Source organism: Corythoichthys intestinalis, chromosome 5 (assembly GCF_030265065.1).
Source record: "Corythoichthys intestinalis isolate RoL2023-P3 chromosome 5, ASM3026506v1, whole genome shotgun sequence".
In the NCBI taxonomy this organism is placed as follows: Eukaryota; Metazoa; Chordata; class Actinopteri; order Syngnathiformes; family Syngnathidae; genus Corythoichthys; species Corythoichthys intestinalis.
Window position 1 is genome coordinate 43250079 of NC_080399.1, and position 19982 is coordinate 43270060.

Sequence of the window (19982 nt, forward strand, 5' to 3'; positions counted from 1 at the left end):
GACTCCATCTGTTTATGACTTTATGCATGATGGGATTTCGCCATAGAACCCATCATACAGAAATAGAAATCGTTTTTGATTGTTTTTTTTAAATTATGGTGTAAATTTACTCCATCTTTGACGTTTATGAAAATCTAGTTTTAGATTTGAAAGATTTACATAACGGATCATTAAACCGTGTATTAAAATACTGTATTGCATAGTGGATTGGGTGTGAATAGAATAGACGATCTTTGGGCACGAGGACGTGGCGTCACTTAATGCGTTAGCTCGTTAGCTTGCAGCTAGCTTCTCTACTGCCTGAGGAACCAACAGTTTAGTCCCCGCCAACGTCAAGTAGCAACGGGCTTGATTTCGCCTGGAGCCTGTTTAACTGAGACACACACGCTAGCGGTGGCCAACATGATCACACTCACAGACTCGCAAAGTAAGAGCTGCTGCTTTCGCGCTTCTTTGTATTTGTATTTGGCGTAAAAGCCGGTTTAGCCCTGTATTTGTATTAGAATAGTTTACTAAAACGCTATTGGCTAAAAGGCTCGTGACATCACTGCAAAGGAGGAAGTAAAAGATGCCGTGCTAGTCCGCTGTCAATATTAAATTCATAACCACAATTGTTTAAAAAAAAAAAAAAAAAAAAAGATATTGATTTTGCGAGACAAAAAATTGAGATGTTTTAAACAGTATGGTGAACTTTTTTTTCTTTTTTTTTTTTTAAACAGCTTCGTTTTGTGTTCTGTTAATATTCCTTGCAATACTGTATATTACCCACATCTCCTGTTGATCGTGGGGAATATGCGCCAGACTCAAGAGTCACAACTGGTGAAAATCTGCAATATAGCGGCTAACTGTCATCTATTTTTTGTAAAGATATGTTCCCCCATCCATTATCAGTCCCTCTTTTCCTCCTGAGGGTTGCAGGGCTGCTGCAGCATGCTGTTTAAATATTTTTCAACCAATTAAAAGACATAAAAAAATACATGGTTGTTTATTTACTGTTTATTTGTCACTTAAATTTGTTTACTGTTAAACTGGAACTTGAATTAACGGAGAATTAGTAATATTCAAGCAAATATCATTTTGGCTAACAATAGTCCTCTTAGTTTAATGTTAACATATAATGAAAAATGCTATAAATGGGCGAATGGAATTAGCATTAATGTATATGTATGGGTTTGTAGCTGTTGCTTATACTTTGTCATGTCCTTTCATGATTGGACCGTGTTTTGCTGCAGAAATCGGAATGGGACTGACGGGGTTTGGCGTGTTTTTCCTCATTTTTGGAATGATGCTCTTTTTTGACAAAGCTCTTTTGGCCATTGGAAATGTGAGTTGATCTGAAAGTTTGAGTCATACAACAGTCTTCTTCATCTTCTAACCTTACATTGTTTCAGATTCTCTTTGTCTCGGGTTTGTCTTTTGTCATCGGCCTGGAGCGAACATTTCGATTCTTCTTCCAGAGACACAAAGCCAAAGCCACCAGCTTCTTCCTGGGAGGAGTGTTTGCTGTTCTGATTGGCTGGCCTATCATTGGCGTTCTTCTTGAGATCTACGGCTTCTTCCTTTTATTTAGGTCAATTTTAAGGACCGACTAGATTTAACCTGTCACTGTGTACACACTTCTCAAGGTCTCTTTTTCTGGTTCCGACAGGGGATTCTTCCCAGTGGCTGTGGGTTTTATCAGACGAATCCCGGTGCTCGGCTCTCTGCTCAGTTTACCAGGGATCAGGACTGTAGGTATCCCAGGCCACATAAAACCAAACTTAAATACACTTAGAGTCAGTTGATAGTTAAAATGTCAAAGTCAAGCACAGTGAGACACTCTCCTAGACTTATCTGTTGACCCTAACTGCCCACCAATGATACACCCATGCCCCTAGCTCAATTTTCTCATAATACGACTCCATCAAAAAGTCTTTATTGACCTTTGCCCCTTCTTCTCTTCCAGCTGGTGGATAAAATTGGTGAGAGCAACAACATGGTATAACATCAGTAAATGTATTTTTTTGTAACTATTTATCTTGTTCTTTGCCAATCTGTGACTGATCCCGCACTTCTTAAAACATTCCTATATATATATTTTTAAATATACCTCATTGCCCATGGATCTTGTCTTGTATCCTGTCTGTTATTTGTGGACTGAACCTAACCAGGACACCTGGACTGATCAATACAAGATTCTGGAGGTGTCGCTGGAATCTTGGGCTGTAAAAAGACTGTCCCTGGCCCCTAAAAAACATGGCTCTCTCTTTCTCCAAAACTTGGGGCTTTGTTTTCTTCATACTGCAATTTCTCATGGATAGTATGCATTTTAAAGATCCTAAAAAATTTAGGGCGTGTCCTGCATATTGTACATAACTACTTGCAAAATTCATAACATTTTTGAAAATGGGATACATTGCATATTTGCTTTTTGGGAACTACAGATTCATTTATTTACAGATTTTATTTAAATTGTTTTTCAATTTTTTTCATCTTAAACATTTTATGTAACCCTAATTCTCAGTGGTAGTATATCAGCGTTTATTCAGAAAGTTGCACTCTCGATGTTTAAAGTTACAAATTTAGATATACATAATACCCGGGTACTATTCGGCCATTTGTTTTTCCTTCTAATTTTGGAAAACGCAAAACGAGTCTAATTCCATTTTTTGTTTTTATGTGTATTGACAAAATACGACAAATGAATCGTCTCCTGTTTCCCGATTAAAAACTGATAATTCAGTAACGGAAAAATTGAAAAAGAAAAAAAAAAAAAAGGATTACGGCTGATTTTTTGTTATTGAAATACCAGTTTTTAATCGGGAAACCGGAGACGATTAACTTGTCATTTTTTGTTAACACACATAAAAACAAAAAATGAAATTGGGCTCGTTTTCCGTTTTTTGTTTTCCCAAAATTAAAAAGAAAAATGAGTGGCGGAAAGGTACACCGACGTACCGGGACAAACATCACCATTTTTCTCTCGCATCTCTGTAAACATTCGCGAACACCCAGGACATGAATCGAGTGTGTTCGCCTGCAACTGTTGGCTAGGTAAGGGAAATTTCGTAACAGAAAAAAATAACTGCCTGAACACAGGAAATCCCAATCTATCAATTGACTATATGTTATATGTGATTACAAAAGAAAGCAAGCTTTTAAAAAGTGATTTGGTTGGTTTTGGTTTGCGTATATATTAGGGGTGTAAAACGATTAAAATTTTTAATCGAGTTAATTACAGCTTAAAAATTAATTAATCATAATCAATCGCAATTAATCACAATTCAAGCCATCTATAAAATATGCCATATTTTTCTGTAAATTATTGTTGGAATGGAAAGATAAGATACAAGATGGATATATACATTCAACATACGGTACATAAGTACTGTATTTCTTAATTATAACAATAAATCAACAAGATGGCATTACCATTATTAACATTCTGTTGAAGCGATCCATGGATAGAAAGACTTGTAGTTCTTAAAAGATAAATGTTAGTACAAGTTATAGAAATTTTATATTAAAACCCCTCTTCATGTTTTCGTTTTAATAAAATTTGTAAAATTTTCAATCAAAAAATAAACTAGTAGCCCGCCATTGTTGATGTTAATAATTACTTACACAATGCTCATGGGTGCTAAAGCCTATAAAATCAGTCGCACCCAAGCGCCAGCAGAGGGCGCCAAAACTCCGAAAAACACAACAAGTACACATTTCACTGTGCTGTCATTTTAATTTGTTTGAGCGGGGCATTTGTGCGTTAATTGCGTCAAATATTTTAACGTGATTAATTAAAAAAAAAAATTACCGCCCGTTAACACGATCATTTTGACAGCCTTAGTATATATACAAATGCACATTGTAACATGAGAAATTAGTGTACCAATATTTTTTCCCCTATTGGACAGCTAGCAAAATGTTACACTGCAGTTGAAACACTGTACAAGTTTGCAGATTGGTGGCATGTGATACCATGATGGTGATGATGATTGTGTTACTCTCCTTTTTCAAGTGCAGGCTTAACATAAAGTTTGCCACCTTTTTTTTTTTTTTTTTAGGTCTGGCAGTCTATTTATTTGGTTGTATGTTAAATTATCTAATTGCTTTCTATTGGTTTGAGTTTTTTGTGAATTCAGAAGTAACTTTTCATGTCTACTGGTAATCCTGTTTACCCTAACCCTACCTGCCATCATTTGAATGGCAAGTGGTAGGTGTGCAAGGAGAGAACCTTGCTCTCCCAGAAGAACATGAAGGCCGGAATGATATTTGCCAGAGTGAATTAAGACAAAGACCAGGACTTGTGGAATAATGTTGTTTGGACAGATGAATCTAAAATTGAATTATTTGGACACCAGAACAGAGGACATGTTTAACGTAAACCCAATACAGCATTCCAGGAAAGGAACCTCATACCAACTGTGAAGCATGGAGGTGGAAGTGTCATGGTTTGGGGATGCTTTGCTACAGCAGTACCTGGCCAGCTCACCATCATAGAATCCACCATGAATTCTATCGTGTATCAGAGGGTGCATAAGAAACGTGAGATCATCTGTAAAAAACAATTAAAGCTGAAGCGAAACTAGACCGTACAACATGACAATGACCCCAAAAAATACCTGTAAATCCATGAAGGACTGGCTGAAAAGAAAGAAAGTCCTGGAATGGCTGAGTCAAAGCCAAGATCTTTATCCCATTAAGATGCAGTAGGGTGACTTGAAACTGGCTGTACATGCAAGAAACCCTTCAAACAGCTCACAGCTGAAAGTATTTTGTGTTGAGGGATGGGGCAAACTTTCCTCTGACCAATGTCAAAGACTGGTAGATGTCTACAAAAAGTGTCTCACTGAAGTTAAGGGGGCAAAAAGGGGTAACACTAACTATTAGGTGGTAGGTTGTCCTTTTCCCTCAGAATATGCATTTTTGTTGATACATTTGGTTTAATGAGTAAAACGATATGAATTTTTGTTGTTTGCCTGCTATTAAATCACTTTCTTTTCCAGAGATAAAGAAAAACAAGATAGGACATTAATATGTGAACATTTCTTAATAAAGAACTGAATATTTAATAGGGTGTCCTAATTTGACTGTAAAAGACAGTTGCTCAGTATGCAAATTGTGAATTCCTCAGACCTCTAATAATTCATAAAATAACATTCAAATTTCAAACCCAATCTATGACATCTTATGGGCAACACCATTTTAGGATGTTAGTTGGACCCACGCACATACAGTGTGGCAAATAAGTATTTAGTCAACCACCAATTGTGCAACATCTCCTACTTGAAAATATTAGAGAGGCCTGTAATTGTCAACATGGGTAAACCTCAACCATGAGAGACAGAATGTGAAAAAAACCCCAGAAAAATCACATTGTTAGATTTTTAAAGAATTTATTACCAAATTAGAATGGAAAATAAGTATTTGGTCACCTACAAACAAGCAAGATTTCTGGACACCTGTCCACAACCTCAGTCAGTCACACTCCAAACTCCACTATGGCCAAGACCGAAGAGCTGTCGAAGGACACCGGAGACAAAATTGTAGACCTGCACCAGGCTGGGAAGACTGAATTTGCAATAGGTAAAACACTTGGTGTAAAGAAATCAACTCTGGGAGCAATTATTAGAAAATGGAAGACATACAAGACCACTGATAATCTCCCTCGATCATGGGGCTCCATGCAAGATCTCACCCCGTGGCGTCAAAATGATAACAAGAACGGTGAGCAAAAATCCCAGAACCACACAGGGGGACCTAGTGAATGACCTACAGAGAGCTGGGACCACAGTAACAAAGGCTACTGTCAGTAACACAATGCGCCGCCAGGGATTCAAATCCTGCACTGCCAGACGTGTCCCCCTGCTGAAGAAAGTACTCGTCCAGGCCCGTCTGCGGTTCGCTAGAGAGCATTTGGATGATCCAGAAGACGACTGGGTGAATGTGTTATGGTCAGATGAAACCAAAATAGAACTTTTTGGTAAAAACACAGGTTCTCGTGTTTGGAGGAGAAAGAATACTGAATTGCATCCGTAGAACACCTTACCCAGTGTGAAGCATGGGGGTGGAAACATCATGCTTTGGGGCTGTTTTTTCTGCAAAGGGACCTGGACGACTGATCTGTGTAAAGGAAAGCATGGGGGGCCATGTATTGAGAGATTTTGATTGAAAATCTCCTTCGATCCGTAAGGGCATTGAAGATGAGACGTGGCTGGGTCTTTCAGCATGACAATGATCCCAAACACACAGCCAGGGCAACAAAGGAGTTGCTTCGTAAGAAGCATTTCAAGGTCCTGGAGTGGCCTAGCCCGTCGCCAGATCTCAATCCCATAGAAAATCTGTGGAGGGAGTTGTTGCCCAACGACAGCCCCAAAACATCACTGCTCTAGAGGAGATCTGCATGGAGGAATGGGCCAAAATACCAGCAACAGTGTGTGAAAAGCTTGTGAAGAGTTACAGAAAACGTTTGACCTCCGTTATTGCCAACAAAGGGTACATTACAAAGTATTGAGATGAACTTTTGGTATTGACCAACTACTTATTTTCCACCATGATTTGCAAATAAATTCCTCAAAAATCAAGCAATGTGATGTTCTGTTTTTTTTTTTTCCACATTCTGTCCCTCATGGTTGAGGTTTACTTATGTTGACAATTACAGGCCTCTCTAATATTTTCAAGTAGGAGAACTTGCACAATTAGTGGTTGACTAAATACTTATTTGCCCCTCTGTACACACTAAAAAACTCTAGCACAGGTTTATGTGGTAATGGCCATTAAACATTCGAGAATCAAAAGATTCATTTCGCTGTGTTCGACCTGATAGAGGTGGTGTCTTTCTTTTTAAAATGCTGATTAACAGCAAATAAAGTTCAGCTCTTGTAGAATGTAAAATGTGATCAAGAAAACAATTTCCAGAATTTTTATTTCAAAACATCAATCGATCCATATTTCTGTCACATTTTTCATGACAAATCACACAGTATTTTACGTTCAACAAAGGGTTAATTTACCTTCTAAAGAATACTCAAATATTATTAATGATCCAGCTTTTTTCATCACTTGAATCAATAACACATTGATTCACTTCCAGAAAAATGGCTGGCATGCTTTTATAAGAGAGAAAAAAGTCCACATTCAAATTGAAAATGTGTTTTTCTCATATGTTAGCTCCTGAAAGATAAATCTTTCTCTTTCTCTGGGATTGAATTCATTTGGGCTCCTTTGAGCCCAGCAATGTTGTGGATGATGTCACTGGTCCATTTAGGTGTCTATCTCTTGCTTATGTGTTGACTCACAAGAAGCAAGGTGCACTTTAATGAACTACTAAAGGAGAGGAAATGTTTATTCCAAGAACAGAAATATCATGGACGTCATCACGGAAATTGTTGTTTACTTCATTTCTAATTTACAGGAACAGAAACAGATGGAGACAAACACAACTTTGAATACATCTCCCTCTTTAAATGCTATTTTTTAAAGGTACGGTAACTAAGTATTTGTACTTGGTTACTTCACACCATCACATCAAGCTGTGACCTCCTCACAGACCTCACGAGCGCGTGTGAGTAATGAGGTACGTCAGCTTTCGCAGCTTCTGTCAAACATGTCAGCGACTGTCCCGATGTGACGTGTGCTCCTTAACTTGTTTGTGAAACACTCGTTGGCCGCATTTCATTTTTTTCAAGAGCAGCAAGCAAGAAGGTGCACAGGAGAGTTCAAGTAGATCATTACACACTGGTAAGATTATTTTAATTATATCATTATAGTTGTCAATATTGCTGTTACTTTTCATGTTTTTTTTCCTACAAGCAATTGCTTGCATAATGTAAGGTAATACTGAAGAATTTAAAACAATTTCTTGATTCTTGTTTGAATGTAAATTTCATATGAATAAGTATTTTAAGTATTCGGTAATTTTTTCCCTCTCTGAAAATGATTTAGAAGCATCTTTATGAGTTAAAAGATCATGGAAAGGTGGTTTTATTCTCCTGTATTATCTTCACCTCAGCTCCTGAAAATATTTGCATATATGCTTAATCAAATCTTGGAAACAAAATGAATATAAACTACATGATGATCAAACATTCTGTTTAGTACTTCAATTGAAATTTTACTCATAATAAATGTTTACATATATACCATAAGCGTCTACATTTATACATGAGTAAAATACAGTATTTCAAGCACCCCCTATTATTTTGATGATTACAGCTTCAATTGAACAAAATACAAATTCACTATCTCAAAAGATTCAAATATTGCATACAAACTTCTAAAATTATGGATTTTTCCATCTAAAATTAGGTTGAAATTCTCATTAAAATTTTTCTAAATTTGACACAAACTAATTAGCTATTTTTGAAGCAAAAAAATAAAAAATGAAATAAAAAATAAAATAAAACCCCCACAAATTTTCTATCTACTGTAACTATCAGATAAATCCATCATTTGTAAATTACGTGGATAAACATGTTCTCCTATTTACTTTTTCTGGTGCTTCTGTCACTTTCCAAACATATTATTTGTATTTCAGCAAGATGTCTTTAATAGCTGTGTTACTGGTAGTGACGTTGGCGACTCAGTGCTGTGGTGCACCGCAGGTAAGAGGAAATACCGTAAACAACATTGACACCATTATTGACATTCATTAAATGTGTACTTTTCTTGTTTTCAGCGACGGAACTGGACACCTCAAGCCATTTTATACCTCAGAGGCAAACGTGAGAAAAAAACAAGTGATACTTTTGACATTCAATGGAAAATGGAGGATACAGTATCAGGATATCTTTATCAGTATTCCAAATAAGAAAAATTGAAAATCTTCTTTGATTTTTTTCCGTCGTCCAGTTATAAGCGCCACCATAAAAAAATGCTATTACTACTACTATTATTCTAAAAAAGAAAACTAAAATGGCACCTTATGTTTTTGAGTTGGGATTTACAGTATATAGGAGCGCTGTGGCAGACAACTAAACAATAATTTGGGAGACTGCATTTGTAAATTTCGTCCAAAAAAAGGCCCCTGGTTGTTTTTTTAACAAGTTTGTCAAACTACAAACGGACCCCCCAAAAATACACGTTCTTTAATTAATTTATTTATTTGATACAGTGGAACCTCTACATACAAATGTAATTGGTTCCATGACCTGGGTTGAAAGTCAAAATGGCCATACTGCATGTGGTCCGTGATTTTTTCCATAGGATTACATTATAATTCCATTAATTTGTTCCACACCCCAAAGACCTTTGCTAAATCCTTCATTAATACTGCAGGTACAATTACATATTGCAAAACAAATAAATTATAAATATGAATCAGAATTATTATAATAATAATAATTATGTAATGATTTGGGTTGTAATGTGAGGTTGTGTTTTTTATGCTGTTCCTGAACGCACCGTGTGACTGACGAGAGAGTGAGAGAGGTGCAGAAGAGTGAAAAGTTTTTACCTTCTATTTTCATGTTCTGTAGTTGTTGGCATCGGCTACGGCGGACAATAACCGTGTTGTGTTGCACAAGTTCTAAAATAAATTATTAAAAACCTGACGAAGTTGACGACCTCCTTGCCGATGTTACAATAACAATTATATAATTGTCACCCAGAGACTTCACTATCAGTTGACGGGACACGTAGCGCGGGGCCAATTATAATTGATAATATGATAATTACCTATATTTTAAGGATCAGTAGCAATATTCAACATATTATATGTTTTTGCCCGAAATAGCAACTTTTTTTTTTTTTTTATTCAGTGCAATTTTGACATAAGTCTTCAACGGTGAATAAATCACTTCATACATGAAGAAAGCATGCAGAATCACCTTAATTTTATACAAGCAAAATTTGCATTTTTCTATATATAATGACAACTTATTGAACTTACTGAATTCCAATGTCACAATTGTTCAGCACATTTTGTCAGCTATCTGGCCCTCGTCTTTCAACAATCACATAGCCTCTTTGCCTATGACTTGTGGGCCCCTGTCAGCTTCCTGGACTTGTACAAGTCCCTGTCCCTCGCCGTCTCCTTCCTGCCCTCCCCGACTCGGCTCCTCTTCCTGCCAGTCGGCCACTCCAAGGCCTTGTTCTTCCTCCGCTCTAAAGTCACATCCTTGGAGAAGTTCACACCAAAACAGTTGAAGAGGGACCTTCTGATGTGCGGCAAAATGGTGTTGGCCAGCCTGTTCCCCTCTTGGCACCTATAGACCCTACCCACGTGACGTCACAACTCCTTCCTCCTGACTGGTGCCGCCCAATTGTCCGTCAACACATCATGTTTACCTGTTACGGCTACGTTCATTCCTCCTATTTACGACGTGTTTTTCTGCTCGTTAACATTAATAATCAAAATGGTGAAGGCGTGTGTGGCGGTAGGTTGCAATAACAGAGAAGATAGACGGAGAAGACGGAGAGACTTGAAGTTCTACCGGATTCCGAGAGACCCGGAGAGAAGAGAGCGAGATGGGCTGCTGCAATTCGACGAGAAAACTGGGCTCCAAACGATTACCACAGATTATGTAGTAGTCATTTTATATCTGGTAAGATGCATTTAATATATATTTAGAGGGTTTTGGGCTGACAACCACAATTAAGATCATTGCTAGGCTAATCGCCGACAACATACACGTATGTATGTAGTGAGAGTGCTATCGCTAAACCATATAAACGTTAAAAGCCCTAACCCCATTGACAAACGACATGAAATACATTAGACTTGACAGTGGATGTTAGCAATAACAAAAGATTTTGAATTGAAAATTTCGTAACTCACCTTTCCAAGCACAAGATAGATTCCTGCCGAATTTTCGTGGACGAGGACCTGTTTCACCCAACCAGCAACGAAGTATTTATAAGCCTCCAAGCTCTTAAAGTTTTTCAAACTTTCGTGAGAATAGGCTGATTTTGTGTGGACAAGATAGTTGTACATATCAGGGTAGCTAGCAGATGTCAGGCAAATACGTCGGAGACAGCGGGTCGAAAAACATCGATTTAGGCATCAAATATGGATCTGGCGAATGGATTAACTGAAGCTTTTCCACATAACGCCTTTTATGCAACGCATCAAGTGAGTTTACGGCATCCGAAAGCACCGGGTCTTCCATGAAATGCCTTATAAATTGCTCGATCAATTGAGACCATTGATAATACAGACACAAAATGACGGACAAGGGGGCGGAACCATACAGCGAGCACGTGATTTTGTGACGTCGGTGGGTAGGGTCTATACCCCTGCAAGGTCGGGTCTGAGGACGCCAGGAATTCCAGCACGTGCCTGAAGCTGTCCCTGTGACATGGCAAGGGAGAAGAACCCAACCCTGCGCTCCTTCTTGTCCTCCCTGCACATCATGGAGTCCCACAACGACATCCCGAAGGACGCCATTTGGCCCATGGGGAGAGATGGCCCCTTGAACTGCCCGGCCCGTCTCCAACTCTCCTCTGTCAACCAGCTCGACCAGGGCGTCGAGTATCACAGAGGGTGAGTCACCCCTCTCGAGCTCCATGGCGATCTCCATGTTCTGCTCCTCTGCAAGCTCCTGCTTGCAGCACTCGGCCACAGAGAAGTTGGCCTGGACCTTCTTGGCTGTGTAGCCAGTGTAGTTGGCGACTGCGACTAAAACAAAACCAAAATCAAATATAGAAATAAAATAGCCGGCGAAAAAAAAGTATTTTCAGAGCCAAAGTTTCTTTTATCTTCAGCTAGTTGTGGACAAAACTTTCCTGTAGTTTGTAGGTATCTCAATCTTGAACTGCTCCTTGAGGTCCTCGAGGGAGGTGAACTTGTCGCTGTCCATGAACTTGTGTTCTATACTCATCCATCTTGCAGCCCACAACCCAACACTTCTTCCCCTGGTGCTGTACTGAGAGTTTTTAGATTGAAATGTTACGTAAAATAAAACACGTAAAAAATTTTTTTTTAATATGGACGCAGAAAATCCAACATGGCGGCCGTCACAAAACAGAGCTTTTTAATTTGAAAATTAGTGTCAATAAATGCATAAATCCCAGAATTGTTTTCATAAATATGAACGTAAAACACTCTAGATTCTTGGTTAAAAGCAAAAAAACGGGCAGTTATCATTCGTTTTACGTAAATATCTCAAGCTAATGTTAGGCTATTATCATGTAATCCAACGTGGTGGCCGTCACAAAACAGAGGTTTTTAAATTAAAAATTCTTGTAAAAAAAATGGGTAAATGCCAGATTTTTTTTTCTCTTTTTTTTATAGATATGAACGTAAAACACTACATTCTTCCTTAAAAGCATAAAACTTTTACGTAAATATCTCAAGCTAATGTTAGACTAATTTTTTCCGTTTCATTTTCTCATATTGTTTCAAAGTGCATGCATGGTGCTATTTTATATAATAATAACCTTGAATCCTCGACCAAATTACTCTTCAGACACTCCTGCCTGCTTGTATGTACTACAACTTTCGTCTTGTTTCAACCTAAATCCGGTGTTAGAACGCAGCGTGTGTTTGAGTTTATCACAGCTCTGCCTGCCTGCGTCAGCCTCCTTCCGGAAGGCGTGGCGCAATGTCTGTGAGAGCTGTCCCGTGAACTGATGGTGAAGTCTATGTGTCACCTGATCAAGAATGGTGAACGGAAGCCGGAGGACGACCATTGAGATCGTAGACATATTCCTGCCGTATTGTCGAGCTAGTTCACTGAAGCGCACACCAAGCTCATATTTTTGTATCATTTCCATCTTAATTTCAGTGATAAGCCTCACCTTTTTTTCTTCACCACCTGCACTAACCTTCTTGGGACCCATGTTGATTTCTTTCACAAGAAAATCCGCCGTGCTGGCGACTTGCAAGAAAACAATGAAATTGCGACGTTGTTGAAAATCGTCGTATCGAGCATGGCGTCATATGTCGAGACAAATGACGAGTCAAATTTTACGTCGGATGTCGAAAGGATCATATGTCGATACATTCGGATGTCGAGGTACCATTGTACATAACTTTAATACAAAGTCCTCTAGCTAACACAATAAAGGGAACCACCAAGGGCCAGCTAAAAAAATCACATTCGTGTGATAACTTTTGAAGCAGTGGACATTTAAGCTCAAAATATGGAGCATATGGTGCAATATCAATTGAATTAAAGCAAAAAAATCTTTTAAAAAAATTATTCTATTTGTGTGTGTGATCATTTTATCTTCCACAAAGTTAGTATCGTAGCAATGAGTGCTTTTTTTTTTTTTTTTTAAATAAAAAAATATGCATTACCAACATTTTGAATATATTTTTTTTAAAGGCTAGAATGGCATTTTTATTCATTACAGTGGCCAGCGATTAACTTAGATTAATTTAAATCCTGAAATCATTTTGAAAGTTTTTTGTTCAATATCTACTTAAAATTTGAGAAGGCTCCTATTTCCTGTGCTCGAATGCTTCAAATCCTTCTTCAGGATTATCATTTATCAAGTAGATCTTCCCAGTACTTATTCGATAATTGATAGAACATTACTTATGTGTATTGAAGCCACACGGGGACCACCCCCAGCTCAATATCACATAACAACGTGTTTTATACGTGTTTTAAATTTTATAGTTGAAATGCTTCATATTGTCTGTTACTGTCTGTCCATGTAAAAAATGTTGAAAGGTCTGAAAGTTGTTGTTGTTTACAGAGGGACGGCGATCACTGGAACACAATAGCAGCGAGACGTACGCAGATAAGGTCACCTTGCACTTGGGTGAGGGCCGTGAGTGCACTACTGCAGTTATAAGTGTACGACCACATGGTGTGCACTTACACTTAACTATACTTTAATGAACAGAAATATTTCAATATAAATGGAAATACACATAGACTTCACTATCAGTTGACGAGACAGCTCCTAGTCCCACAGACATTGCGCCATGGCTTCCCGTAGGGCGCCAGGCCAGGTAGAGTGTCGTGGCATTTGGTGATTTTTGTGCATCTAGTGTAAAATCTGAGAGTTTTATAGCCATTTCAAGTTTTGTTATATAAAAAAATATCTGGATTTTATTTGGGAACGACTGCGCTCATGGAGACTCATATACTGTATGCCTAAGGGAGGTGCCTGTTTTTGTTTTAGATCACTGGGTGGCTTTAGTGTTGAAAATTTTTGAATTTTAAGTTTTTGAAAATAAGCCCCCTATGGAGCAGCCCTGCGCCCCTTTTCCCGTCAACTGATAGTTAAGTCTATAGAATACATATGGACGTTCTGGACGAAATGTTGAAACCTGTTGATTGATGAAATATTTACACTATACTTATGCTGTTGTAATTTTATGAGGAGTAAGTGAAAGAAAATGCCATTTGCATGGAACTGAACAGCAAATACAGTGGTGCCTTGATTTATGAGTGTACCTCACTGGCTGCCATTGACGGTGATAGACCAAATCTGTTTTAAAAATGAGGTACTGTATTTTACATTAATGACAACGTAATTTTGGTATATAGCCACTTACAACATTAAAACTAAGAAAACAGATCACAAACCTTCCGACTGTTGTAAATGCTTTGACCCCTTTCAATTACTATTATTATTATTTTTAAATGATCAATCATTGGTGTATTTAAAAAAAAGTTACTTTTATATAATTATGAATGAATTTAAAAATTAATACAACTTTAAAACAAGCTAAATTATCCGTCCGTCCGTCCATCCATCCATCCATCCATCCATCCATCCATCCATCCATCCATCCATCCATCCATCCATCCATCCATCCATCCATCCATCCATCCATCCATCCATCCATCCATCCATCCATCCATCCATCCATCCATCCATCCATCCATCCATCCATCCATCATCTCCCACTTGCTCTGGGATCGGGTCGCGGGGGCAGCAGCTTTAACAGTGAAGCCCAGACTTCCCTCTCGCCAGCTACTTCAACCAGCTCCTCCAGCGGGATCCCGAGGTGTTCCCAGGCCAGCCGACAGACATAGTCTCTCCAGCGTGTCCTGGGTCGTCCCCAGGGTCTCCCGCCGGTGGGACATGCCTGGAACACCTCTCCAGGGAGACATCCAGGAGGCATCCGAACCAGATGCCCGAGCCACCTCAGCTGGCTAAGCTCAACGCGGAGGAGTAGCGACTCGACACAGAGTCCCTCCCGGATGACCGAGCTTCTCACCCTATCTCTTAGAGAGAGCCCGAACGCCCTGTGGAGGAAACTCATTTCGGCCGCTTGTATCCGGGATCTTGTTCTTTCGGTCACGACCCACAGCTTGTGACCATAGGTGAGGGTAGGAACGTAGATCGACTGGTAAATGGAGAGCTTCGCCTTTCGGCTCAGCTCCTTCTTCACCATTACGGATCACTGCAGAGTCCGCATTTCTGCAGACGCTGCACCGATCTGCCTGTCGATCTCCCGCTCCCTCCTACCATCACTCTTGAATAAGACCCCAAGATAATTGAACTCCTCCACTTAGGGAAGGATTTCATACCCAACCCAGAGAGGAAACGCCACCCTTTTCCGATTGAAGACCGTGGTCTCAGATTTGGAGGTGCTGATCTTCATCCCAACCGCTTCACACTCGTCTACGAACTGCTCCAGTGAGAGTTGGAGTTCACGGCTTGATGAAGCCAACAGCACCACATCATCTGCAAAAAGCAGAGATGCAATGCTGAGGTCACCAAACCGGACACCCTCAACGCTTCGGCTGCGCCTAGAAATTCTGTCCATAAAAATTATGAACAGAATCGGTGACAAAGGGCAGCCTTGGCGGAGTCCAACCCTCACTGAGAACAAATTCGACTTACTGCCGGCAATGCGGATCAAACTCTGACACCGGTCATACAAGGCCTTTACCAAAGGGCTCGGTACCCTGTACTCCCGGAGCACCCCCCACAGGACTTCCCGAGGCACGCAGTCAAACGCCTTCTCCAGATCCACAAAACACATGGAGACTGGTTGGGCGAACTCCCATGCACCCTGCCGAGGGTGTAGAGCTGGTCCACTGTTCCACGGCTGGGACGGCTTCTTAAAAAGGGGGACCACCACCCCGGTCTGCCAATCCAGAGGCACTGTCCCGATGTCCATGCGATGTTGTAGAGGCCTGTCAGTGGCTTGTCAATATATTAAAAAAAAAAATTACTTTTATTCGTATAATTCTGAATACGTATCATTATGAATGAATGCGCTAGACGTTAAATCCATTTTGACTGGGAGGGGCGAATGAATGTAGTACCTTGATTTACAAGGTTTATTTTATATAGTGGTGCCTTGACTTACAAGTTTAATTAAATACTTTGACACCAAAACCTGCCAGTTAAATAAAATACAGCATTGCCAAAGAATTTTTAAAATCTTTTCTATGTATTTATAAGTGGAAATGTATTTAATTTCTATTTTTTTGGAAAGGGGGAAAAACCCATGGAAAAGGGGCTTTGTTTTTTGTTTTTATCCCTGTTTAATTAAGAATATTTAGGCTTTGTAATGCATTTTAAATGGGGACCAATAATATTTTGCTTTTCGAAGTCAGGTCCGTTAATAGCGGGAATCCAAAGTATTGTGGCACTGCCTTTGTTCTCAATGTACCATATATAGCACAAAAGCAGAATAACGCTTTGAAAGAAAAGTTGACACAGTGATGGGCATAATTACGTTCTTCTACATGCACAGTGATTCCCAAGCTGCGTGACAGACGCCTACTGACATCCTTAGCATCCGCTTTTTACTGGGAACTCCTACAGCAAAGCATGACTAAAGGTAAAAATGTTACTCTGCACTAACAAAAAGCAAATGCTTGTCAAGTTTTTAATCATATGTGTCTCCAACAGGAATAAACAAATGGGGTGTTCATGCAAATAAATATGAGCTGCCTTTGGAATAGTTTGTTCTTTGTCACAGCCTGGTTTACTTCATGGCATCTTTCAGTGTTTGTAGACTTGCATTGGAATTAATTAAAAAATATTCATTAAAATGTGAATTCTGCTTCTGTTCAATTTTGATGGCGAAATTATTCAAATCCTGGAGAAGTATAGGTATTAAAAAGTCTGGTGAAAATACATCTTTAACTTGAAGTAAAATACTGGAATAAACGATAAATGAAAATGCTAAAAAATAACTTAGCATTTCTACATGAGTACTTCCCACCTCTGGTTTAAATGTTGGCACAGTATACCTACAAACAATCAAGATTTCTGGCTGTCAAAGAGGTCTAACTTCTTCTAACGAGGTCTAACGAGGCTCCACTCGTTACCTGTATTAATGGCACCTGTTTTAACTCATTATCGGTATAAAAGACACCTGTCCACAACTCAGTCAGTCACACTCCAAACTCCACTATAGCCAAGACCAAAGAGCTGTCGAAGGACACCAGAGACAAAATTGTAGACCTGCACCTAGCTGGAAAGACTGAATCTGCAATAGGTAAAACGCTTGGTGTAAAGAAATCAACTCTGGGAGCAATTATTAGAAAATGGAAGACATACAAGACCACTGATAATCTCCCTCGACCTGAGGCTCCATGTAAGATCTCACCCCGTGGCATCAAAATGATAACAAGAATGGTGAGCAAAAATCCCAGAACCACACAGGGGGACCTAGTGAATGACTTAAAGAGAGCTGGGACCACAGTAACAAAGGCTACTATCAGTAACACAATGCGCCGCCAGGGACTCAAATCCTGCACTGCCAGATGTGTCGCCCTGCTGAAGAATGTACACGTCCAGGCCCGTCTGCAGTTCGCTAGAGAGCATTTGGATCATCCAGAGGAGGACTGCGAGAATGTGTTATGGTCAAATGAAACCAAAATAGAACTTTTTGGTAGAAACACAGGTTCTCGTGTTTGGAGGAGAAAGAATACTGATTTGCATCCGAAAAACACCATACCCACTGTGAAGCATGGGGGTGGAAACATCATGCTTTGGGGCTGTTTTTCTGCGAAGGGACCAGGACGACTGATCTGTGTAAAGGAAAGAATGAATGGGGCCATGTATCGAGAGATTTTGAGTGAAAATCTCCTTCCATCAGCAAGGGCATTGAAGATGAGACGTGGCTGGGTCTTTCAGCATGACAATGATCCCAAACACACAACCAGGGCAACAAAGGAGTGGCTTCGTAAGAAGCATTTCAAGGTTCTGGAGTGGCCTAGCCAGTCTCCAGATCTCAACCCCATAGAAAATATGTGGAGGGAGCTGAAAGTCCAATGCTTGTGAAGTTACAGAAAACGTTTGGCCTCCGCTATTGCCAACAAATTATTGAGATGAACTTTTGGTATTGACCAAATACTTATTTTTAACCTTGTTGCAAATAAATTCTTTAAAAATCAAACAACATGATTTTCTGTTTTTTGTTCCACATTCAAGGCTCATGGTTGAGGTTTACCCATGTTGACAATTACAGGCCTCTCTAATATTTTCAAGTGGGAAAACTTGCACAATTAGTGGTTGACTATATACTTATTTGCCCCACTGTACAATCTTTGTCACGATTTGTTATAATCAAAGCCTTGCGGCAACTATTTAGTTATTGGCACTATGTAGTGATTAACATGGTGCTGTTTGCAACTCACATGCTGCAAACATGATTGGACCTGGCAGCCTGGGATGGGTTGAAGCTGAGGCCATCTGCAGACTGCCGCAAGACTTGAAATTTGTTGTCAATATCAGTGTATTTAGTGCCTGATTAAGGAAGAAAATTAAATTGCACCCAAGTATGAACGAAATCCACAATTCTTCTTGTGATGTTTTGGTGTGATTCAGACGTGGCATCTAATGTTATGCCTCTGTTTAACCTAAATGTTGCCAAGGAACGTGTCAGAAGCTGTCAAGTTTGTGCAAGGTGATCAAATGAGGAGCAAGGAGTTGTGGACCAAAATGGAACAAAGCAAGGAGGCTGGGCAAAAAAACAGATGTGAAACTCAAAAAGAGCTCATGTAAAATATATTAATAAAATACAATACAAAAAAGACCAAAAGCACCTTAACAATTTCCACAATTAACCTCATTCCAAATGCAGGAAGCCACGAATGAAGTACAAAATGAGGCAGGACAGGGACAGTTAAATAGACAATAATCTGATAGCAACAGAAAGGAATCGGGAACTAACATACACTAACAAAGTGAAGAGACAATAAACAGCACATGGGCAAGATGTGAGGCGGTGGCAGGTTGATGGGAAAGGCACAGAAGAGCAAGACAGAAAATTTTAAATTAATGAGCTAAAGTCAAGAACAAGAAACACAAGTAATCAATCAATCAAGGTCGGGAAAAAGAAAATTAAATAAACATAACACAAGCTTTTGAAGAAATAACAATCATCTGGGTATTTCTAAATTATTTAGAGGCAAAATAATCGTAATTTATGTAAGCCTTTTCCCACTTATAAATGAGTGAATAAGTAATCTATATATGATTCTGTAAAAGCAAATAATCTTTATCATCCCAATTGATTCAAAATCAAAAAGGTAACGTCTGATTTCATGAGAAGAAAAAAGTCTTTTAATCAACGTCTATGGCATATTTCTGTTAAGCCATTCAATCTACTATACTGTATGGCAGTATTATACTGCCTCTTGGTGGACAAGTTGTACACGTCACAGGTATATCCGTTGTAATTCAACCTGAAATCATTATCGTTGACACTGGTTCCTAAAAAACACCTACAAAAATGTTACGTTTGTAAAATGAGAAATATATAATTGGGAACCATCTGTGCATTATAGACAGTGCTGGCCAAAAGTATTGGCACCCCTGCAATTCTGTCACATCGGCTAATGCTCAATTTCTACCAGAAAATGATTGCAATAACAAATGCTTTGGTAGTAATAGTTTCATTTATGTTGCTTGCAATCAAAAAACACAAAAGAGAATTTAAAAAAAAATCATTATCATTTTGAAAAAAAAAATCCAAAAATGGGCCAGACCAAAGTATTGGTACCCTCAGCCTAAGACTTGGCAACACAACCTTTGGACAAAATAACTGCGATCAACCGGTTCCGGTATCCATTAATGAGATTCTTACAATGCTCTGCTGGAAATTTAAACCATTCTTCTTTGGCCGGCTGCTCCCG

The 19982-nt window shown here is 39.1% G+C and overlaps 1 protein-coding gene across 2 annotated transcripts; it reads left to right on the forward strand.

Annotated features, from left to right (window-relative positions):
- The first annotated feature begins 91 nt into the window (after nt 1-91).
- Nucleotides 92-16978, forward strand: LOC130916527 (vesicle transport protein GOT1B). Of its 2 annotated transcripts, XR_009063301.1 has the most exons (10): nt 92-427; nt 1233-1324; nt 1392-1570; nt 1649-1730; nt 1946-7716; nt 8513-8579; nt 8654-8699; nt 13621-13686; nt 16589-16675; nt 16747-16978. XR_009063301.1 is itself a non-coding variant. In XM_057837315.1 (5 exons), exons 1-5 carry the CDS (start codon nt 403-405, stop codon nt 1982-1984), a joined length of 417 nt encoding a protein of 138 aa, XP_057693298.1. In that variant the 5' UTR covers nt 92-402; the 3' UTR covers nt 1985-8951. The 2 variants fall into 2 exon arrangements, 1 of the variants encoding a protein (XP_057693298.1); XM_057837315.1 differs by lacking the exons at nt 13621-13686; nt 16589-16675; nt 16747-16978 and having other exon boundaries at nt 1946-8951.
- Nucleotides 16979-19982: the final 3004 nt, after the last annotated feature.